Genomic DNA, 23,764 nt, shown 5'->3' on the forward strand with positions numbered 1-23,764 from the left:
GCTAGGTTTAAATTAACATAAGCAGTTCTATAGAACACAAAAAAAGTTGAAAATGGAGCAATATATTGGTATTAAAAATCACAACAATGTAGTTATATTTAGGTAATGTAAGAATGCTAGACTTTTGAGTAACTTTGAATGAAATAAGATTTTTTTTATTTGGACTGAACTAAAATGTCTTCAGCCATTCTCAAAAATTCATTAGGGACCTATCACTTTTTCAGAAACTCATGGCACTTTGTCTGTGGTGGCATGCAGTTGGACTGCATCTCTCCCAAGTCAACCAGTTTTGTCTTGGGAGCACTTGCAGTGGTAGATATGAGACATCTGCAAGAAGTGGTCCATATCTAATGAGCTCTTGTTAAATAGATGTGATAGACTGAGGAGAGATTAACTGTTGTTTATTAAAACAAAATATTTTTTTAATTCATTTTGTCTGGCCAGTTTTTCTGTAGATACTTGGTCTGTTGCATTCCAGTTCTGTTACAGATTTTCCGGTGATTATTGTTTCCTTACATGGGGGTTAGTGTTGATTCCAGACATCAGTAAAGCTTTGTGTCTAGAGCATCCTGGCAATTTGTGTAGGGTTGTGAAATGACTGATATAGCATAACAAAGTGCACCATCAAGAATGAAGTATTTCAGCTTCAAAATGCCATTCAGGCTACCATAGTGCTAAATAGGGTAATTACATTTTTTAAGTTCAAGGAGATTACAGCTCTTCACTGACCTAAAAATTAACATTATTTTAAAATGTGTTTCTAGAGAAAATAAATTTAACTTAAAATTTTTAACTTTTTGTCACTAAACTTTGTGTATAAAAAGGACTTGAAGTGTGCATCATGCTTCTTCTGTCCAGAGACTTGCAATAGTAATATGCAGTGAGTAGGGAGAACGATAAGAGGTACCGACTTCTCACTCACTATTCAGGACAGCAAACAGAAAGATGCAAGTATTTAATGTGGATTTTATGTGATAAAATTTCAAACAAACTCTATTGCTCCTGTGTAATGTAGCTTTGAAATTCTGTATATAGAAATAACTTCAAATGTATTCTTAATATGTAATTGTATTATATGAATTTCCTGTTTCTTAATGAATTATCCAAACTATATAACAGGATTATATGAATTATGTAAGAAAAGAACTAAAATTTGTGGTTTTTATCTAGGTTTTGCACTTGATTGGAATGGCACTGCAAGAGGAAAAACAGCATCTGGAGAATCTCAGTGAGGAGAATGTTGTAACATTTACCTTCACTCAGAAAATATCAAGTATGCCTTTCTTTTCAAATGCATAGCAAATTTGAAATAACTGAAAATGCCAGGATCTCGTATTTTATTCTTCTGAAACTGTATTTACCAGAAGAGCATATTTGTTTATCCATCAAGATGTTACCAAGTTGACTATGGATCCATGCTTTACACATGTGTAGATTCTATGACGGTACAATACTAAAGGTGTTTTCTAGAGGAGAAATCCAGAAGTTGAATAATTCCCTCTAGATCTGATTCTTAATATCTTTAAGTAGCATCTCAATTAAGATTGCTGCATATGATCAGATGCAATTGCAAAAATCATAATTGCAGTCTTAAATAGTCTTTTAATCTGTACTCTCCTTTGTATTTTCTGACTAATGCCTCTAGTTTTGCTAAGACCTGAAAGTTCCATTTAAAGTAGTGGGAAATAAAGTATTGGAAGTTCCCAAGATGAAAACAGCCAGAGAGCACATACAGTGCATTTCTTTTGTAAGAAAATATAGTCAGTGAGCAAGACTTTTGAGGATTTAGAGCCTATTCATGAAAAGGTTTGCAGTGTGGGGGGGAATTAAAAGGTACATATTGTGCCTATTTGTTGAAGAAATTCTTCAGTTGCTGAGCAAGCACTGGGGTTTCTTGTTTTTAATGTTAGTGAATTATTAATTTGTCAGTAACATTATAATCAATTCTCATTGTAATTTTTCTCTCAGAACCAGGAGAGGCACCCAATAACTCCCCTAGCATACTGGCTATGCTAGAAACACTGCAAAATGCACCTCATCTGGAAGTGCACAAGGACATGATCAGATGGATATTGAAGGTAAATATATTTATATCACCACTGAAAATTATGGAAATCAGATTTTTGAAACTTCCCTAATTACATTGGGATGTTTTAGTTATTCCTGTGTGAATTTGTTGTACCTACAGTTTTACTCCTCTGGATTCCAACCCTGCACATTGTATGATCACTATTACAGTATACACAGTTACATTCTCACGTCACAAACAAATTAAAGGCTGTCTTTTTTCTTACAGACTTTTAATACTATTAAAAAGCTAAGAGAAAGCTCTTCTTCAAGTCCTGTGGCCGAGACAGAAGGAAATGTTATGGAGGAGGTAAAAGCAATCTGTAACAGCTGATCTAGAACAGGTCTGGGTGATGACTAGCAAAGGACTGTATTTCTAATTGTAGCTCTGAATCAAACATGGGAAACATCAGTGACTTCTGAAAATTTGTCTCACAGTTTACAGATCAAACTCATTTGTTTGAAAAACCTATTGGTAGAGTCCCTAGACTGTTTTTCTTTGTTTCATATATTGTAATCTCCAAATCTTTTGCAATTCTACTTCATAGAATTGTCTGTGGTACAGTCACAGCATTAAATGTTTCTGCTCTTCCCATAATTTCAGACTCCGTGGAAAGTTGCTAAAAGAAATGGCATCTATGTATTTTTACCATGCAGGTCATTCCAGATAAGCTCTGCTGATATGTGTAGCTTTACATGACATTCTAGGTACTGCACACTGACTGTGGAGCACTGTAGTGCATTTAGGAATGCAGCTGCTGTGGAGAGAGAGCAGCACCAGAGACGAGACATATCACTCTCTTAACCTTTTCTCCTATGAATCCTTAAAGGGAAGAGAAATACAAAACACAGTTAAAGGTTATGGGGAAGAGGTTCCCCTTCTGGATCTGCAGTTCTGCCTGGCATTGAACACAAGCTAAAGAAAAGAGGGCACAAAATAACTCTTTGGTAGTCTTTTCTTTTTCTTTTATGACAAAAGAGATTTTCATTGTTTGGAGGTTAGTACAAGTTACACATAGCAGTAGATAAATAATCTGTTGTAACAAAATTTTAAAAATGACTGAGTGAATGATACAATTTCAGAGTTCACGTGATAAAGACAAAGCTGAAAGGAAGCGAAAAGCTGAGATTGCCAGACTGCGCAGGGAAAAGATCATGGCCCAGATGTCTGAGATGCAACGGCACTTCATTAATGAAAACAAAGAACTCTTTCAGCAAACTCTGGAGGAGCTGGATACTTCAACCTCCGGAGTCCATGAAAATAGGTAAAGGCATCTTGTTTCAACTTTTTCTCGTTAATGTTTACATCAGATTGTCCTATTGTTACCACTTCAAAAAGCTCTTTTTTCTTCGGTCTTGATGGAAAACTGTTCATTAGTTTCTGAGACAAAAAACCAGCAGTAAATGGAATGCTTCCCTCCCCCCTCTGTCAAAATTGTGGCATAAATATAAATGGAAACAGGCAAATGATTTTTTGTACAAAATCACCCAGTAAATTATTAATAATGCTGAAGAGACTATGCTATTAAACATAGTAAATTGGAGCTAGCTGATTATATGTCTATTGATGATCTGGAAGAAAATCTGCTTGATAGTTGGAAATATGAATTGGAGAATGCTAATGATTTTGTGGGGAAGTGGAGAGTGTTTTCAAAATTCATATCAGACACTTAAGGGATGGTGGTGATGGAGGGCTGCAGATTCTGTTTCTGTGTTAAACTGGAGTGGGTTATACTATCAGGAGGGTATGAATTTTTTCTGGAAAATACATGTTACTTCTGGGCACATAGGAATTGTTACATAAATGCCAAAGCTATTTTTTGTCAGCATTTATCATAAATTTAGGAAACTCACTAAACACACTTAAGTCATGATCTGAATTATGTTTTTCAAATAATTTGCTCACTAATATTCTTTGAATATTCTAGCCCTGTAGTTTCGGATGCAAAACTCACAGCCTTGGGTCCAGAGCAAACTAGAGTAACTGAACCCAGACAGGTTGTTATGTGTATATTGTGCCAGGAGGAGCAAGAAGTTAAAGTGGACAGCAGAGCTATGGTCTTGGCAGCATTTATTCAGCGATCAACTGTGCTGTCTAAAAATAGAAACAAAATTACTCCAGACCCTGGTAAGTACTGTTCATAGTTGTCTTAAATATTAAAGAATGTTGGGGTCACTGTGACAACAGCATTTGTTCTTCCGAGACAGTGACACAGCCTTCTTCTGTTAATTATTTGTGAACGGCTTCATTGTAATCAGTGGCAAAACTCCCATATTTTTAGTGAGGTAGAAATGTGTGTGCTGAATAATGTAAATCACTGTGAGGCATGAGCTAAATGTTCTGCCATTCATTTGTGACAAATTATTTATAAGTGTTAAAAAAACCCTTAAAATCAGAAGTGTTTCTTCTTAAACCATGCCTATAACATCAGAGAGAGGAGGTGTTAATGTAATGCTGTAAAAGCACAAGATGTACATTTTCTTCCTCTGTTATATCATCTGAAATGCCTCTTAGTGATAAGAAAAAAAAAATCTTGGATTTAGGTACTTTGTGAAACAGATCACAGCAAGCAAGGGCACTGTTACAAAGGTTTCTCTGGATTCTGTATGTGTAAACACAGAGAAATCTTTGCACTGAATTGTTTTGCACTCTCACTCTGAAGATTAATGTCCTTGGACTCATTGTTTGATGGTGGTTAACCACCAAAACTGCAGGTTGATCTTGGGGACTTTTACCAGGGCCCAACACCTCTGAAAACTTGGTTTGAAGCCGTAAGTACCTCAAACTAAAGTAAGGTGATACTTGCAAATGATTTAAACAGTTTAGGTTGTTGTGCATTAGTAATGTGTTTATGCTTCATCAAATGAGTTACACTTCTGTGGTAAAGTTAAATAATGATGCAGATGTGGTAACATTAATCTGCATTCAAGTCTTTTGAGAAATGTTGATTTCAGAGCCGGTTTTTTTTTTCTTTGAAATACAGAAAAGTATGACCCCTTATTCATGCACCCAGATCTATCATGTGGAACACACACGGGTAGCTGTGGACATATTATGCACGCTCATTGTTGGCAAAGGTAAAAGACTATATTTAAGTTTTTAGTTCAAATAACATATTATGTTATCAGTTTGCCTAATAGCACTAATTTTAATGGCAAAATTCCTGCCATGTAGTAAAACCTGTAAAGGAATTTCAGGAAGTGATTAAAACAGCTTTCTGTTGGAAAAAAAGGAGCAGAAATCAAATGCTGTAAACGTACTCAAAATAATTTTCATTTATTGTCATCTTGGTAAAGAAGAGTCTAAAGCCACACATGGCAGCTTGCATTCCCTTTGCTTGTTTATCCTAGTGCATAATTCCCTGTGGTGTACATGTTTCTGAAGCTCAGGTATTTTGGGGGGTTTTTTTGCAGTTCACTGATAGACATGGTTTTGCTGCTTCTTCTGCTCTCTGCTGAGGTTTTAAATTAGAGTGCATCCCTTGCACTCTTAATTCCTCCAACATGTTTAATTTGAAGTAGAAACATCTGTGACCTAGTTCAAATTCATCTTCAATATGAACTCAATTTTATCCTTTGTTTCTTAGCATTTTAATAAAGTCTTTTGCAGTTATTTTTATTCTTTGATTTTTGGAGGCATATAAACATGCTTAGTGCTGTGTGGTACCCATGCTATGTGACAAATTCAAACCATTCATGCCTCTGACTTTGATTAGGCCCTTGCTTTGCTCCTTGGCATGGCTTCTGAAGTGCCTAATTTCAGATTCTGCCTTGTGTGTGAAGAGTATTAGGAGCTCCCAGAGATTCTGTGGCTATTACCACACACAGGTTTCAGTTGTGGTCTTTGATGTTACTGCTCACTGAAGATAGGTTCTTAATCTTCTTGTGTAGCTGGTGTACCGTCCTTTGTGGTTGTCATTATCTCCTGGAAATGCCCTTAGGTGCCTGTATTCAGATCATTTTGGGGTCATCATTGGGCATGCTTTATATCACATCAGAGGCTTCTGGAACAGCAGTTGCATTTAGCAAAGCAGCGAATTCAGTTCGTTTTTCGTAGAGGGTTCAGCCAACAGTTTCTCCAGCTGCTGCTGTTTTGGTTGTGGCCAGTAATAGAAAATGCCCAAGGATAATGCTCATGGCATCTTCCTAAAAAAATTGTGTAAAAACGAGTTGGGTTTTTTGGTCTGGTTTGGGGCTTTTGTTGTTGTTTTTGTTTGTTTCTTTCTTTTTTTCTTTGTGGTTTTTGTGTGTTTGAGGTATTTTGTTTGCCTGTGGTATTTTGCTTTGTTTGGGTTTTTTTGTTTGGTTTGGTTTTGGTTTTTTTAATGCTTCAACTTTCTCTCAGCTTTTCCCTTTTTTTCCTACATGTAATGTTCAGACTTAACTGTGATTTTAACAGCCCAGTGAATTTCAGCACTTTGTAGATAGATTTTGGCAGCTAAAAGCCCTAATACTTTATCAATCAGAGGGTAGAGCTTTTTCCTTCAGATGATTCTCTTACCTCTGATTGGGGAAAGGCAAAACTGTGTCTTCCTGAGAATTCTTGAATTTCTATGATCAAGTAGTGTTAATAATTTGCCACTAATGTCTTGCTCTTTTCTAAAGGTATTTTGATGCAGTCCAAGCAAAAGAGCAACGAAGACAACAAAGATTACGAGTACACACAAGTTATGATGTAGAAAATGGTGAATTCCTTTGCCCACTTTGTGAATGCTTGAGCAACACTGTTATTCCTTTGCTTCCTCCACCAAGAGTTTTGTTTAACAGGTCAGTTTTGTTTATAAATGTCCTCAATAAATGTAAAAAAACAAGATCCCAAACCATCTATACCCCAGAAGACGTTCCTGAATGTTTGTTGTCTTCTGGTTTGATAAACTCAAGTGGATTGCCTGTCTGCTTCTTTTGTATTATGGATTTACTTTCCTGTTGTATGTTATGGAATTTAAGAGTGTGAAAGGGCAGGAAAGCATAGGACCTGCAGAAAAAGAACTGTATGTAGAAAAATGCATGGGCAGCAGAGAAAGTCCATTGAGAAACAGATGAATGGTGTTGGAATGCCTATGAAATACTAATTCTGTATACAGATTGTTTTTAACAGTTTTTTGGTGGGTTTTTTTTTTGACAGGTTAGACTTTTCAGGCCAACGAAACCTAACTCAGTGGATCAAAACAGTATCCCAGCAAGTAAAGGCCCTGCATTTACTTCGAAATGAAGACTGTGCAAGTAAGTCTGAAGAAATCTGTATATTTGTATGTGAAAATGCTATATTTGTGGAAAAGACCAAGGACCTTGGTTCTGCTACAACAGGGTTGAGACATGGTAGCATAGGTGGCAAGAACAGCTTGGAATTTCAGTTTCTGGTAATGGAATTTCAGATTCAGCTTCTGCACCTTTCTATAATGTAGAAATTATGTATAGGTGAATAATCAGTGATTTATTACTTTTTGTTTGTACAGGCCATTCTGGTCACTCAGAAAAAATGGATCAGCTGCAATTACCAGAAGGATTTAGACCAGATTTCAAACTGAAGTATGTATTTACATATTAATAAATTGTTAAAAATTCATCATGAAATCATAACGTGAAAATAGAATATAATTTCTATGCTAGAAGATCTCAATAATTAAGGGAAATATATGAATTTTGCTTTAATTAGAAAAGTTAATGTTATTACGATGATGGCATTGAAGTCCAGTCCATAAGTCCTAAGTGATGCAGTAGAATTTCGGAAGTGAATGTGCTAAGTTGTTGTGCAGAATCATGCTGCAGTTATGTAAATTATGGCATGAAGATTAAGTTTTGTACTTCTTGTAGCTGAAGGAAGGATTCATCATTATAGCCAGCACAACATGTAAAACATGAAGGAAGACTATGAAATGGAGGGTATGTTAATATGTAATTTCAGCTGTAAGGGTGTACTTGTATTTGGGTCTACACTCTCTTCACTTCAGGAGAAAGTAACAAAACTTGTTATGTGGTACAGACATTAGTCTGCCAGCTGCACACAAAATACAAGACTCTTATTCCAGCTGATGACAGATTTAGCTATCAGTCACACACATTTCTTATAATTTAGCCTTAACTTTATTGTCTTTGAGGACTAGATAGTGTTAACACTAAAAATGAGATTGCTTCCAAACAAATAATCAAAAAATAATTGGGGAAGTATCTGTCACCAAAAAAATGAGGTTACAGAATACCAGATCCAAAGAAGGATATTGGAGTTGTCACTTAAAAGTTGAAAACTCCAGTTGTTCACCTATGGGGTGAATGCTTATCATTAGAGGTACTATGCTGCCAGTGGAGGAAAGAATGAATTAGTAATACTGTTTTCTTTGTTTCAGGAATCCTTATTCTGAGAGCATAAAAGAGATGCTGACAACTTTTGGTACGGCAACTTACAAAGTAGGCTTGAAGGTTCATCCAAATGAGGAAGACCCACGTGTACCTATAATGTGCTGGGGCAGCTGTGCTTACACGATACAGACTATAGGTACTGATCTGTTCATTTGGCTCCTTTATAGGGGATTTTCAGAATTTGGTTAAACTCACAACAATGAATTTTATTTTTCCAGAACGAATTTTAGCTGATGAAGATAAGCCATTATTTGGTCATTTACCTTGTCGACAGGTAAGAAACAAGTAGCAATTCCTCCTGAACTGGTGGAAAATAGAGGGACTTGTGCTTCATTAGTGAGGAATATCTACATTTTAAGTTATGGTTATTGGATAGTTTTATTTGTTGGATCCTATTGTTTAGTCAATCTGTATCTGATTATTAAACTATTTAAAAATCACATCTAGCAAAACTGTTACTTTTTTCCTATAAACACATAATTTATTAAGGCTGCAGTTTCTCATGGTAACAATCAAAATAAAAATGCCAAAAGGAACTTGCATATTTGCATAAACATAAGTATCTGTCACATACTTACACAGTCAAACTGCCCCCATAAACTGCAGCTGAGAGGCCTGAAAAAAATGCTGTTAAGTCAAAAGACCTTTTTATGTTGAGGAACTTCATTAACTGTGGCAGTGTCTCTTTTTCTTTGTTTTTAAAGGATGACTGCCTTACGTCACTAACAAGATTTGCAGCAGCTCACTGGACAGTTTCATCTCTTTCAGCAGTACAGGGTCACTTTTGTACTCTATTAGCATGTAAGTTTGCCACCTTATGCTGGGTTTTTTTCAAATATATACATACAGAAAAAGGCTTTCAGAATGACTGTTAGTATTGATTAGAAGAAAATTATTTTATGTAGTTTTAAGTAATAAACCAAGAGCTGCTATTTTCACCTGTATGTGTTATGTCAAGAAAAAAGACATTTCTTTTGGCCTGCAGCTCCAAGAGAAGCATAGATATTTTGCTGTGAAGGAGTTCTGTTGTTTATTCCTTAGAGAAAGATACCTAGAGCACAGGAGAAGGAAATGCGGTCCTTCACAAAAGTGATGCACTGGAGCTTTAAAGAGGAAGAAATAAGGATTAATGTAGTGTGGAAATGATATTTGCAGAGGTCTGTAATATATCTGCAAACTTTTCTCTCTTTGAAAAGTTGGATCTGTGGTAAGACAGGACTTACTATGTAATGTCATGTGTTAATTGAGAATTTTAATGAGAACAACCAAAATGTTCCAAGCTTGAAGCATTAGTAGATACAGATGAAAAGTCTGAAGTTCAGCCTAATGAAGTAATTGCCCATGAGAGGACTGTTCTGAAAGGGTACCATAAAATAGGATAACTTCAATATCTCCAGTCAGTAGAGCAGAGAAACTTTTAAAACGCATTGATGTACTGAAATTACTAGTAGATGGATACCAGCTACTTCAGCAAACAGTTGGCAGCTTTATGGGGAAAAACTTAATTGGCATCAGTTTGTAGCAGTAATGGTTGAGCTGTTTTCTATGAGAAGCAAAAGAGAAAATGCTGCTGGCTGTTTGACTGGAAGTTTGCAATATATGGTGTTCTGAGTGTTCTGCGTTTTCCTGAAAACTTGAATTAATATTTCTTCAAAGCTCTCCTTCCTTCCAACTGACAGAAGCAGCTGTACTGCTTTTATTTTTATGAAGGAAAAGTTTCTGCTATTTTATTTTTCCTGGCTAGGAATCATGAAAGTCATGAGCCTTTGATCTGTCTATATTCTATAAACGGTACATAAAGATGGCTTAGTGAAAATATGTTCAGGTTTGGAAGTCCCTTGCTCTGGTCATGTTTTTGATAGAGACTTTTTTCACACTTTTGGGTTGAGTTCTGTGGCTATATGCTGACAAAAGGAAAAGCATTTGAAATCTGAATTGTGGTGAAATGTTTGCTAATAGAAATAGCTTCAAAATGTCACATGTCTTCAGCTCTCAGTTTTTTTGGCCAGCAAGGCAGCAGTCTTCAACTGAAGTATTTTTAAGTTGTCATGATGAGACTATTTTTTAATGTAGTAGTGTTTCTAAACTTGGCAGCTTAATGCTTATAGCTACATTGTAAAATATACCCAGAGCTGCAGCTTTATTACAAATCAGATCTTACTGCTTGGAGTAAAGAAGTATGCATCTGTTCCTTGATTGTTACTTAAAATATCTTGTAACATTTTTCAAAACACTTAATTTGTGTTTGCTTTTAGATGAAGGTGCTTGCAATTCATTAAGTGTGTGAATTTCTGTTGTCAGCTGGAGTGCTTTGGTTAATACTTTGTGGTTACTGTAAATACTACAGAGAGGGAGAGACCAACACCTCGCTGCACCTTAATTAGAGATAAACTAATGAATTTAAGAGACTGTAGCAGTGCATTTTTGAGGCATTTGCAGTAAGGGAAGTTCAGGCAGTCTTGTGAAGTTAAGCAAATTGCAAAAGTTTCATTTGAGCAGCTGTCCAACAGACCACAGTCAGTGTTCCTGTTTAGTCACTATTGTTAGAGCTCCTTTCTGTATCAGAGCTTGAGATACTGTCTCATTTTGTCTCACACTGGAAAACCCAGGCAAGGAAAGAAAGTGACCATGGGAGTAGAAATGGCTACCTGGGTTTGTTTTGTTTTAATACAATAAAGTAGGCAAGGCTCTTTTCCAATAATGTTGGACAGTTCTTGAATTGACTCTGGCCAAAACAGCTACATTTGTATTTTAAGTTCTTTAAGAATGTAAATGAAGGAGATGGCTCTCATTTTGTAACTGAAGGACACTAAAATCTTTTCATGTATAAATGTTCAATTAATATTTTTTTTTCTCTCCAAAATACTTAGCACTGGTGCCTAATGAAAAAAATGGGAATCTTCCTTGCATACTTGATATTGACATGTTTCATTTATTGGTAAGTATTTCTTAATATATATTAATAATGTTTTGATCCAGTAGGCACTATGTAAAACCTATTGAGAACTTTCTCTTTACTCTGAGCTAGGAACCTTTCAAAATGTTCAGGTATTTTTTCACTACTTAATAAGTTTTGAAGACTTTTTTAATTTAATAAAAGTATTCTTAATAAAAGTATTAAATAAAAGTATTATTTTCTATAAATAAAAAAGGGGTAAGATGAGACAGAATGCATACCCTTTGGCTGTTAAAAACCCCAAAATACATGAAAACCAACCCCCCCCCAACAAAACAACAAACCCAAAAAACCCAGACAGACTCAAAACTCTCCTGATAGATAATTGTTGTTCTTTTAAATAATGTCTGTGTAATTAGCTTCAAAATTAGCCATATGTGGTATGCTGCCTTCAAGGGGTATAGTTGCAGCTTGAGCAGAGAAAAGGGGAAGATTAAAAAGGAAGAGGAATGTACCAACTTTCTTGTTTTCTTTCACAGGTAAGCTTGGTGCTCTCTTTCCCTGCCATACATTGTCAGGATTTTTCAGGGGTTAGTCTTGGCACTGGAGATCTTCACCTGTTTCATCTTGTCACTATGGCACACATAATACAAATTTTACTTACCTCATCGACAGGTAATGCCACTTTGTCTCAACAACTGAAAAGATTCCTCCAATCTTTACTTAGAAAAAAACTAAGGTGCTGCTGGTAAATGTGTGCAGTTTACAGTTACAAAATACAATTGTTGGTGCTGTCTTTGAGCCCACAGAGTATTGATAAATTGTACTCATCAAAGTTCAGTCATGTTGTCTTCATTGCTCTGCTCTGGGAGTTTCTTGGAGCATAGTCGTGAATCCTGGCTTTCCAGCTGCTGTAGCAGTGCCTGGAAGTGTTTATTGCAGGCTTGGCTTAGGCATTGCATGATGAATGAGTTGCAGTTAGCAAAGTAAGGAATCAATGTATCTGCTGACAAGAGGAGCTGGATAAGGCTTAGTTTGCCAAAAGCAAAGAACTTCAAGCAGGTATGTCAAGAAACCCAATCAATTGAACAAGTAAACCAACACCTCACTGGAGCTGACAATAGCACAAACTTACTACATATGATGTGCAGCAGAAAACTTCTTTCCAGTACATCATATTCCATCCCAGTGGAATACTTCACTTAGTTTGGGCATTTTTTATCAGAACTTGAAAAAATACATTCTTGTTGTGTAAACACGCATATATGGAACAACTTGTTAATTATTTATTTCTTCTTCAGAAGAGAATGGCATGGACCAAGAAAACACTAACAGTGAAGAGGAAGTAGCTGTGCTTACACTGTATAAATTTCTTTGCCAGTGTACGGGAAGGTAAAAACATGATCTTTTGATAAAATTTTATATTTTTCTCCCTCCTGAACTGAACATTGACTGGTGACTGAATTCTATATACTAGTGCTGTCAAAGATGACATTTTAAACTGGGGAACTCTTACATCTTTTTTCTTATCCAGCACTTCTAGATTCACTTCAGTAACTATTCCTATAAATTAATCTGTTATCAGGAAGATACCTGCTCATGAAGATTGTGCTCAGAAACAATTTTTTTCAGTCAGTTTGCAAAATCTGGAATTGGCAGTGTCTGAGTACAGGAAGCTTAAGATGGGAATGGCTTTGAAGTGAAAGAAAGTAGGTTATAGGTGAAATTAGGTGTTAGGAAGAAGTTGTTTTCTGTGAGGGTGGTGAGGCACTGGAACAGGTTGCCCAGAGAGGCCATGGATGCCCCATCCCTAGAACTGTTCAACGCCAGGCTGGGGGCTTGGAATGAGGTAGTCTTTAAGGTCCCTTCCAACCCAAACCATTCTGTGATCTGAGCTGTTTATGCAAAATCTCCTTAAATTACTGTCCCAGTTGGTTACATTTTTATGAATCTCTAGTTTGTTGTTTTTCTTGGAGTTTGCTTTGAATTAAACACTTCACATAGTGATTGTTTCAGCTGAAATCAGTAATTTAGTATGCAGTGTGACTGAAGACTTAGTAAATAGAGCTTTCAAACTGAAATGATTAAATAGAAATGAAGTTTTTTTATTTTATTCTCTAAAGTGCCTTGAAAGAAATTTCCTCAGGCTGGCACCTGTGGAGGAATCTAAAAGCTGGAATCATGCCTTTCCTGAGATGTTCTGCTTTGTTTTTTCATTACTTAAATGGAGTCCCAGCACCCTCAGAAATTCAAGGTATTGTCTGCTTTGTACTAAATGAGCTTTTCAATACATAAACATTAATGGTCAAAATAAATTACATTTAAACTCTCGTCTGAAGAAGCTGACTGAATGGATGTGGGCTTGTTACTGGTGCAGAATCATATCACCATAATGAAAAAGGCAAAATGATTAATTAGTTTGTTTTAAAAATGTGTTTTTAATATAGAGGTAAATGCCATTCTAGATTACTTAAAACAGAAATTGATGCCCTTCTGTTAATAAGGGAAATTTTGATTATTTCAAAGCTCCTGTGGATTGCTGTTTTCAAAGGTGAGACCTGCTTTTGCTTGCATTGATTTCATTCAGTTAGCATCTGCTAACACTTAATATTAAGGCCAGGTTGGATTGGGGCTTTGAGCAGCCTGGTCTAGTGGAAGGTGTCCCTGTCTGTGGCAGGGGGATTGAAAGTAGACTGGTTTTGAGGTGCCCTCCAACCTAAACCATCCTCTGTAAATGCACTATGTTCTGTCATACCCCAGATAATTGATGTTAGTAACATACTTCACTGTCTTCCACATATGGCATATGTAGGGATAGAATGTTAATCTGAAAGTGGTCATGATAAGCATTTTTAAAATGAAGTTATGAGAATTATACCTTCGTTGTTTTTCAGTAAACGGAGCAAACCAATTTGAACACTTATGTAGCTATCTTTGCTTGCCAAACAACCTCACTTGCCTTTTTCAAGAAAACAGTGAGATTCTGAACACACTAATAGAAAGGTAAGTTGTATTTTTGTACTTAGTTTAAATATAATAAAGAATCCTGTACAAGACAGTAGTGTAAGTATTCTCCCAGGAATGCATATGGAAGTAAATTGTGGATTTTGAAAAGTGTTTGTGAAAGAAGTGTTTTGAAAGAAATAATTTTGGTTGTAGTGGTTTTTTAATAGAGGTACTGTTGATTTTTTTGCTGATTTCTTTTTCTATCATTTATTAAAGTTAAAAGCCATTTTTTTTTTCTTGTAGTTGGTGCAGTAACAATGAAGTAAAAAGATACCTGGAAGGCAAGAGACAGGCTATCAGGTAAACACAGAGAGATTTTAAGCAGAGACAGGGGGAAAAACTTTAGTGTTGAAGCTTTCTCCAGATACTTTTTCTAATGGGTGTTTATAATAATATAATATCTGTTCTGCTTTATTGAATAATAAAGATATTAGGGAAGAAGTGAATTTTTAAAAATTTTGTAAGACAAGGAAATAATGCTTAAATGAGTAGATTTTAAAGGCAAAGTTTAATATTGGGGTTTTATTTAGACTGATGTGCAGGAATCAGAGGCCATAAAATTTCATCTGATGTTTCCTATTGCTTTGTATCTTCTGGTGCAAAAAATATGCTGTCACTAAAAGTTGTATATAACCTTTGTTTAAAAATACCAGGCATTGAAGAGCTTTCTAAACTGTCTTTTTAAAGAATTCAATTCCTTCAGTAAAGCCAACACCAAGTCAGCTGCTGAAAAGAAAATCAGCTTCTCATACATTTGTTCTTGCTGCGCAATTACTTCAAATACAGAACATGTTTAATACTTAGTGGGTGTAGAAAAGCATTTAGGGTGTTGTTCTTTCTGAAGTCTGCGTAAAAATAGTGGTTAACAATTATCCTAATAATTAGAAATGAATGTGAAGTTCACGGTGCTGTCATGAAGAACATATCCCTGCTTTTTAATCTCTTGTGCTAAATACATAAAGTCAATCTTTTAACATCGTGCATACAATAAGGCTGTGACAAAAATAAAAATTAATCACTTCATCTGTGAAACACCAGACTATTAACAGAATTTCCTACACAGTAAGAATATTCTGGTTGTGTAATTGATTTCCTGCCACATGTGATTGTTGGGATCTTTTCCATGTGTTCCTTTTGCTGATTCTTATCTGCTCTTCCCAAGCTTATGTCTAACGTGATGACTTTTTTTTCCCTCTCATCATGTTCTTGTACATTGCTTCTGTTGCAAACTTCTATTTGCATTTCATCATCTAAGTTGTATTATTCCTAGACTTGAAGATTATTAGAATTAGTGTGTAGTATCTGTTACTTTTAAATATATTTAAAATATATAAGTATTTGATATTAAATTGGTCCTTTTCATTGCATGCATATTTCATTCTCTTCAGGATACAAGTTCCCTGAACTTGAAAGTCAGACTATTTTCCATTCAATGTTAGTGACAAAAAGAAAATACAAGGCAAACTGATACAGAAGAGAAAAAACATTTATTTAAATCTGTAGTGAGTTCATAATTAGGGTTGCTAAAAGCATACAAATGACATGTATTTTTCCAACTTTCCACCTCTGCGTTTTCTCAAATTCATAAGAAATAAGACTAAGAAAGGGGAGGTGGTTATTTGAGAGATGTTGTGTGTTCGTCTTTTTATGAGCTACCATTTTACTCAATGAGTGGCAGAGAAGAGGAAAACTTAAAAAAACTAATTTTTCACAGATGCTGTTTAGATGAGTCAGGAAAACATGAATGAGTTTGAATTTGCTTGTGTATTATTCATTGAAATATGAGTGCTGATTCGATTGCTTTATTCTAGCTATGCAAGAGAATCCAACAAATTAATAGACCTTCCGGATGACTACAGCTGCCTCATTAACCAAGCATCCAATTTCTCGTAAGTTGTATGCAGTTATAGTGAGCACCCCAAAGTCTGCTGCTCCTTCTCATCAGCTGGGAAACCCTTAACCTGAAAGTCTCAGAAAGTTGTGTGTAGAATCATAAAGCTAAGGGCACATAGCATTTATCAGCCAAACTGCCCTGTATTTCAGTGAAATACTGAAATAAAAATTTCAGCTGTTACCTGTTACAGAGGTACTTCTGAATCTTTTTACTATCTAGAGTTAACACATACAGTGGGTTTTTTTTCTTTTTTTTCCCTAACAAAAGGTGTCCGAAATCAGGTGGTGACAAAAGCAGAGCCCCAACATTGTGCCTTGTGTGTGGGACCATGCTGTGTTCTCAGAGTTACTGCTGTCAGACTGAACTAGAAGGGGAAGATGTTGGAGCCTGTACTGCACATACATACACTTGTGGTTCTGGAGTAGGCATATTCCTTAGGTAAGGAGCTGAACACCTCTGCTCTCATTGCTGGGTTAGATGGTGTGTGTAGTCATTAAATTAATAGTTCTGTATATGTGATTGCAGGGGTGGTGTGTAAAGGCAGTGTTTTGTTAACAACAGGGTTGCCTAAAAACTAAAATGTATTCATCTTCCTATGCTTTGGTGTAAGGTTCAGAGGTTGCTTCTTTGAAGATAATATTTCAAAGAAAGTTCAAATTTCATTTTCAAGTGAATTTGTTTTGCCTGTGTGTTTATTTCTACTCAAGTGTTACAAAATAATGAAGGTAAATACTTTGATTTTGTTGTTGGTGCTGCTGTTGAAAACATGAAAATTCATTTTAGTTGTCTTCCAGCATATAGGAAAAGGTTAGATAATGTCTGTTTTCACTTTGGCAAAGATTAGTAAGAAGCAAAATTGTTTTGGGGTTTTTTTTGTGGTTCTGTTGGGTATTTTACACAGCCTGCAAATAATATGACAGGGAACAACATTGTTTTTAACTGCTACTGAGGAGTTGTAACAGGGAGAGAATGAGAGATGTAGTTTACAAAAATGTGCCTTTAAAAATCTGTACATGCAGATTATACAGAATGAAAGTAGGGAAGAACTGAAAAGGAGTGTCTATGAAAGTATGAGAAACTGTTCACCTAAAAATCAATACCAAAAGATCTTCTCTCTGTTTCTCTCTAGAGTACGAGAGTGTCAGGTGCTATTTTTAGCTGGGAAAACAAAGGGCTGCTTTTATCCTCCTCCTTATCTTGATGACTATGGAGAGACAGACCAGGGACTCAGGTAAATATTTTAAAAATTGTGTCTTTTAAACACAGGAATTATAGAACTATCTGGTGTGAAAAAATAACTTCTTATGTTATCTTTTCATTTTAATTATATAGGTAACATTATATTTTGACATTGCTGCTGCATCTAGTATCTTCAGATGTGTGAATGTTAATATGTGGGTCTAGGTCAAAAATATTTAATGGAAGATCTTCCCCAAGTTAAAAACAGTTGTCTTGAAAATTGCTTAAAGTTAAATCTTTCAAGCAGCTGTGAAGTTGATTACGAACTAAGGCTGAAAATTTGTATCCAGTGCATTTGTTTTTATAACCTGTGTTAATTTAATACCAAGTGAAAATACAATGAGATTATTTTATTTAATGTAATAGGTCTTTGTCTTAACTCCCATCTCTGCTTCCTATGCAAGAATATTTTGGGGACTTGATATTGTTAATGCTTGCTACTTCTGAAACTGGCCAAGACCAGAGAATGTGAGCTGGTTCAGCCTGGAAAAGTTACTGAATACTTGCATTAGGAGTTCTGTGGGCTGGCTGTGAGGTTCCCAGGCTGGAGGGAACTGTTGAGCTGTAAGGGAGGGGCACCAGACAAGGTAGCACTGCAGTTTACTTATCCAAATACCTGTTCATTTGCTCTGATAACAGAATAATATTAAAGGGTTATCTGAATATTGTAGTATTTTATGGGGTTATCTAATACTTAATATGTCACGCCTGAGTGTTTGTGCTTAGTTGCAGTGTTTTATCGTTCCTGATAAGTGTTATCTCCTTTTCAGACGTGGGAATCCCTTACATCTGTGCAAAGAGCGATTTAAAAAGATTCAAAAACTCTGGCTGCAGCACAGTATTACAGAGGAAATTGGACATGCACAAGAAGCAAATCAAACTCTAGTTGGCATTGACTGGCAGCATTTATAATGATTATCTGCTGAAGACTGGAACTTTATTAAAGATTTTTGTAATTCAGTAAGCTTTTCAAAGGAGGGATGAGGAAAAAAAGTCTAAGGAAAAAAACCCCAACAAACTCAGTCCTGTTATTTAATCTTTGTTTTACAATGTATTTCATAAAGATACCAGTTAACATTAATCAAGTAAACTTCTTTCTATGTAAGCAAGTTTTATTAGTCCTATAATTTGCACTGTGCTTCCTTCACAGAAATGTCTTGGGTTATAAACCTGGGCAAATGAACTTAAGTTTCTGATAAAAAAAAGAACGACTCTTTTTGGAAGTCTGACTATGATTTTTCATATGAACTGAAGAGAAAAAGACTGCTGAAACAGAAACTAGATAGAGCACAATTCTGGATTGTGTTTTGCCCCTTGCTAGTAATCTGAGCCGGTTTATTTATTCTTCTGCATTTTAATACTTATGCTGTGTGTACATGCAATGGAATGAAGTAAGGAAGCAAATAATGTAGCAAATGGATGTTTCTGTCTGCATCAGTGGATAATTCACTCTTTCACTCGGTGTATCTAAAACGATTTTGTCATTTGTACTCTTGCAGCTTTCTTGCTTCCAGTTGTTTTTTAACTAAAAAACTAACACTAGCTTTACAAGTAAAATAATTTAATTTAAAGCTTTTTCCAGAGCATTGCACTCCTTAGAATTATGTAGTTTTTAATTTGAATTCAGCTGGGGAGCCCTTTCACTTTGAATTACGTGATTGGTTATTGGTATCCAAGGATTGACATTGTGCTTTAGAAGTTATTTTAAGATAACAATAATATGTAAAAGTCATGAAAGCTAATTTTATGTCAATTTCCAGAAGCACAGAGGATATTTTCTTCATTTTTGTTAACAGTTAAGTTTTAAGGTGCAAATCCCATCTTCTTTTTGTTGCAGATAAACTGAGTGGTTTCCTTTGGTTTTGAAGGGCCACCATCACACTGCCCACTTTTTTTGATTTTTTTTTCTTTTTTTTTTTTTTTTTTTTTTTTTTTTTCCAGTTGTCCCATCAAGTATATTTACTTTTTGGCTTGATTTAAAGCTCTGTAAAGATGTTTGCATATAGTATATTTTATAAATATATTCTATAACTGCGCAGATTTGCACTTGATATGAGGGTGCCTGAAGGCAGTGAGTTTTCTAGTTGTATGTAATTAGACCTCCAAGGTGTCTCTAAAAATCACATTATGCTTACTGATTTAAAATAAAATCCATTACCTTTCCCTCTCCTATCTTCTGACAAATTAGTAAAATCTTAATTTACATAGTTCTGTTTCCTTAATAGTCTGTGGTTCTTTTAGTTAAGTCTTAATTTCTGACTACGTCTCAGCCCAGATAAACAATTCCTTTCACTGTCTGCCAGGTCTTCAGTTACACTTGGTCTGACTGAATTGTTCCTATTTTTACAGATTTAATGCTTCAGATAAATTTTGTATATTCATGGTGTACAGGACAATTTTTCAAATATTCAGTAATAGTATTGAGTGAAGATGTGAAGTATCAAATAAAGAAACTTGGCCAATGTGGATTTCCTTTTCTTAACAACAGTACAGACTACTTTTGTCTCTACTACCTGTCATAGACTGGATCATTTATATATTGCTGTCACTTTTTACGGAGAGACATGGAGAAGTTGTGGGGAAAAATGACATTAATGCTTTATCTCTGCCCTTCCCTACTTAAACTGGTTGACATACCAACAATTTTCTGTGCATGGTACTTAGAAATCCCACTTTTTTGGTGATGTTACTATTCCTTTGTTTTTTAAGCTGTGTGCCACAGTTTCAAATAATGTGTAACTGCATTGAAAAACTCTTTTCCTGTAATCATCATATTAAAAAGATAATCGATGATTCTGACAGATTTCTCTGTGAAAACCAAATATTGACAGCAAGAAGGATTTTTTGTTTTTCTTCTGGGATCAGAGTCGGAGACTGCAACCACAAATAGTTGCTAAGTACACAGCTTATCTTTTTTTTTTTGCAATTTGGTCATTCTTTACTCAAGACTTCTGTTTTCTGATTTGTTTTGCATGTGTTTATATTAATGTAGAAATATTTATATATAACATTGTTTCAGTATCAGGGAAATAATATCTGTAATAAATTGGCTATAACTTTAATATTTATGGATTATGTGTACAATCTAGAATATATTATGTGTGTGGGGGGAGGAAAAAAAAACCCAACAAAACCCACAAAAATTCCCAAATACAAAACCATTATAAAAAAATCCAAAACTAATCTGAAAGCATCAAGTATGTGCTTTTCATGTCAACATTCAATAAGTAATTTTTAAATGTTGTTTTTAGAGTTTTGCTGAGCTTGTTCCTTCAAGTGTGCCCCTTGTTAATCACAAGCTGACAGAAATACCTGGATGTGCAACATCTGCAATTCCCTGGCTAAAAATGTAAGATGATTATATTATTAGTGTCACTTCCTTCAGTCAGCTAAACCTTTCTTGACCTCTACCAAAAAGTCTAATCATCTTTTTAAAGGATTGCAAGTTACATTTTATAAAGGAATAAGGGTTGAGGTTCATATCAGTAATGTTATTTACTCTGTTCATACTAGAAGGTAACACTTTTTACTCCCCCCAGTCTGCCACAGGAGGCTCTTTTTTACTCTGCTGGAAGTCTGTAACCAAGTTAACAAACTCCTGATGCCTTCTGACTTGTGCCAAGAGCCAGTGCTCCCACAGCTCTCTTAGCACTTCCTGTGATGTTACAGGGAATTTGGCTCAGATGAAGTGCTCGTGGATTCTCAAGACTATTGCCATTTTCAGCTCCCCTTTGGTTCTCTACAGCTTCCTCCCATGTCCCTCAAACTAGTCTGCAATGCTGATCACTAAGCAAGTAAATTTCATGCCTTCCCACTTTAGCACTGGGAAGAACCTGGACTTGAAGGGTTCTGTGTGTTCCTGCACTATACAGTTCACTCCTTTTCCTGGGACAGTGGACATGGAGTGTGTAGGTGCACAGACTCTTTTCTGTCCTTTCTCATTTGATATAAAGCCCTGCCAGCTCTCATGGTCCAGCCCTGGTGTCTCATTTTAAGTGCATTTTACTTTATTTTATGTTAAATGACAGTGTTTTGTTTCAAAGCTCTGTCATTATGAAAATTTTCTCTGCAGCCTGAACGTGTAGAGGAGAAGCTGGATGTTCAACCTACCTTCAGCATTAAATCCCAGTTGATCTTCTTTCTGGAAGATTAAATTGTACAAGGGGAGTTGCATCTCAAATCTCTTCACAGTAGTGTTGTGTCATGATCAAGTGAGTTTCCAATCAGCCTCGCTTCTTCCCTGGACTCTCCTTCACTCCTTTCTAGGAATTGCCTCTAGCAGAAAGTGGTGACCCTGTTATTTCCATTCTGCTGTTGAGATTATTGATTATAGAAGTGAAAATGACAGTATTAAACAGTTTGGGCTTGAATATCAGCCCCATGGGAATTCCACTTGTAATGGTTTGCTTCCAACTGTGCACTGCCACCCTCTGAAACTGAAAATCCAGCCAAGATTCTGTCCACCTTGCAGTCTGCCTAGTTTACATCTCCCCAAATTGGTTATGAGGATGTCAGAAATCATACTGAAAGTTCTTCTAAAGTAAGCCATCTGCTGTACAGAGAAAGTGTTTTACAGCAGCAAAATATATAAAAATACACACAAGGAGGCCACCTCTGGTAATAGCAAAAGATACTGGGGTCAACCTTATTGTGCTTCTATAGGTCTTGGGATCTGAGTATCTTTGTGTTGGAATCAGCTTGGCTTTTGTTGAGCCAGTCCTGCATCATAGTGGGAATGGAATGGTGCTTTTCATACCTTAACTGGCATTAAAGGAACTTTCATAGGGAGGCCTCTACTTCTCTACCATTTGCTGTTCAGCTCCTTAGCTCTGTACGGTAATTGTCCCAGAGTTCTTCTTGGTGCTGTGTGGAGAAGGTTGCAGACTTCATGGGAACAACACTGGATTCAGTTATTATCCAGGCTTGCCTTCTGCAGGACTGCTGCCATGTGCTGAAGGAGTGGTGCAAGCCAGGGAGCCTGCCAGCCACCCCTCTGCACACACAGCTAACACGTTGCTGTCTGACTCTTACTTCCTCGGGGTAGCTGGTTCAGGCTCTATGGAACGGCTTCTATGGATCCTCAGGGACAGGCACACAGAAAGGTTGCTTAGCAGCGGTGGGAAGTCTTACAGGCAAGTTGTCTTTAGGGAAATGTCTCTCTTACCATGAATTCTTTTGGGTTTGGTTCTTTTTCATCCTGGGATTTGAATGTTGAGGAATTAGAAAGAGTAGAGTTGGCTTTTAGTTTTGGGCTATGTTCACGCAAAAGTGGGAATAATCTCTCAGCACACACCACAGGCAGCTCTAGAGCTTGGAGGTGTGGCCAGGAGGAGCTGGAGCCTCCCTGCCTCTCCTTGCTGCCACTCAACAGTGCCCATGGAGTCTGGGGGTTCTGCTGTTGTGGAAGTTTGAACTGTTGGGACAGAGAAGAACTCATGTCAGTGGGGTGGTTGGGGATCCCAGCCTTGGCTGAGGCTATCGATCTGTCAGTGCTTTCCCTCAGACCGGGTTCTGGAAGTTCATCCACTGGAAAACTCAAGAGGCCTGACTAAAAGTCCCACAGAGCTGTGCTTTTCAGACAGTTAAGCAGCTTTTTCCAGTAAGGGGAAGAAGAGGTTTCATTATCTGTTTTATTCCAAGGCTAAGGGTCAGGAGAAATAGTGATTCCTGGTTCTGTTCTGGGAGAATCAGCTCCAGGCATGGCTAATTCAGGTGTGACTTTTATGCAACAGTATTGAGCTAGTTTTGTTGATAATACTATTTTTCACCTTGTAGTAGTCAATATGTATTAGTTAAATGTGTTATAGGCTGATAGAGGAATATAAGCTGCAGTAAAATAGTTCAGGTTTTTACAAAGCAGAGCCCTGTGAATCCCACATGTTGGATGTGCATTGTCCCCCTCTGATCATGTTGGGAGTGTTTCGGTGCTGCTCAGTGCCCCTTATCACCAGCTGGCTCTGAGAAGTAGCTGAGCATTTAATGAGTAGATGAGTATATGATGTATTTATTTATAAAAGCTCAGTACTAAAACATCCTCTCATTTCAGCTTGAGACCCTGCGGAAGGTTATGGTGATTTTGTCTTGTTGAAGTTCATTGTATCCACCCACGCACACCCAGGTGGGGGTGTGTGTGTCCCAGCAGTCTGGCCAGGACTAGGTGCTACAGAGGACAGGAGCAATGGCTTCTGGAAATGTCTTTTATATTCTTTGGGATTCAGTGGGACCTGTGGGGCTATGTTTTGCCTCAGTATCCTGCTTCACCCATCCTAAATCTTAAGTAAAGCTGCCGGTTGTCTTTTCCTGTT

At 36.5% G+C, this 23,764-nt stretch overlaps 1 protein-coding gene across 2 annotated transcripts in view; it reads left to right on the forward strand.

Annotated features, from left to right (window-relative positions):
• UBR2 (ubiquitin protein ligase E3 component n-recognin 2) overlaps positions 1-20,521 on the forward strand; it is a 56,313-nt gene extending 35,792 nt beyond the window's left edge. For both annotated transcript variants that reach the window (XM_039568624.1, XM_039568623.1), the window contains exons 26-47: positions 1,171-1,273; positions 1,969-2,078; positions 2,297-2,377; positions 3,151-3,332; positions 3,996-4,195; positions 5,052-5,145; positions 6,673-6,834; positions 7,193-7,290; positions 7,524-7,596; positions 8,412-8,560; positions 8,643-8,698; positions 9,129-9,225; positions 11,295-11,362; positions 11,860-11,995; positions 12,622-12,712; positions 13,444-13,574; positions 14,215-14,323; positions 14,570-14,626; positions 16,138-16,215; positions 16,488-16,658; positions 17,350-17,451; positions 18,230-20,521. In XM_039568624.1, the coding sequence (XP_039424558.1) occupies positions 1,171-1,273; positions 1,969-2,078; positions 2,297-2,377; positions 3,151-3,332; positions 3,996-4,195; positions 5,052-5,145; positions 6,673-6,834; positions 7,193-7,290; positions 7,524-7,596; positions 8,412-8,560; positions 8,643-8,698; positions 9,129-9,225; positions 11,295-11,362; positions 11,860-11,995; positions 12,622-12,712; positions 13,444-13,574; positions 14,215-14,323; positions 14,570-14,626; positions 16,138-16,215; positions 16,488-16,658; positions 17,350-17,451; positions 18,230-18,371 (2,490 nt within the window). In that variant the 3' untranslated portion in view covers positions 18,372-20,521. The remainder of the gene's footprint in view (positions 1-1,170; positions 1,274-1,968; positions 2,079-2,296; positions 2,378-3,150; positions 3,333-3,995; positions 4,196-5,051; positions 5,146-6,672; positions 6,835-7,192; positions 7,291-7,523; positions 7,597-8,411; positions 8,561-8,642; positions 8,699-9,128; positions 9,226-11,294; positions 11,363-11,859; positions 11,996-12,621; positions 12,713-13,443; positions 13,575-14,214; positions 14,324-14,569; positions 14,627-16,137; positions 16,216-16,487; positions 16,659-17,349; positions 17,452-18,229) is intronic.
• The last annotated feature ends 3,243 nt before the right edge of the window (positions 20,522-23,764 follow it).

Source organism: Corvus cornix, chromosome 3, assembly GCF_000738735.6.
Source record: "Corvus cornix cornix isolate S_Up_H32 chromosome 3, ASM73873v5, whole genome shotgun sequence".
Taxonomy (NCBI): domain Eukaryota; kingdom Metazoa; phylum Chordata; class Aves; order Passeriformes; family Corvidae; genus Corvus; species Corvus cornix.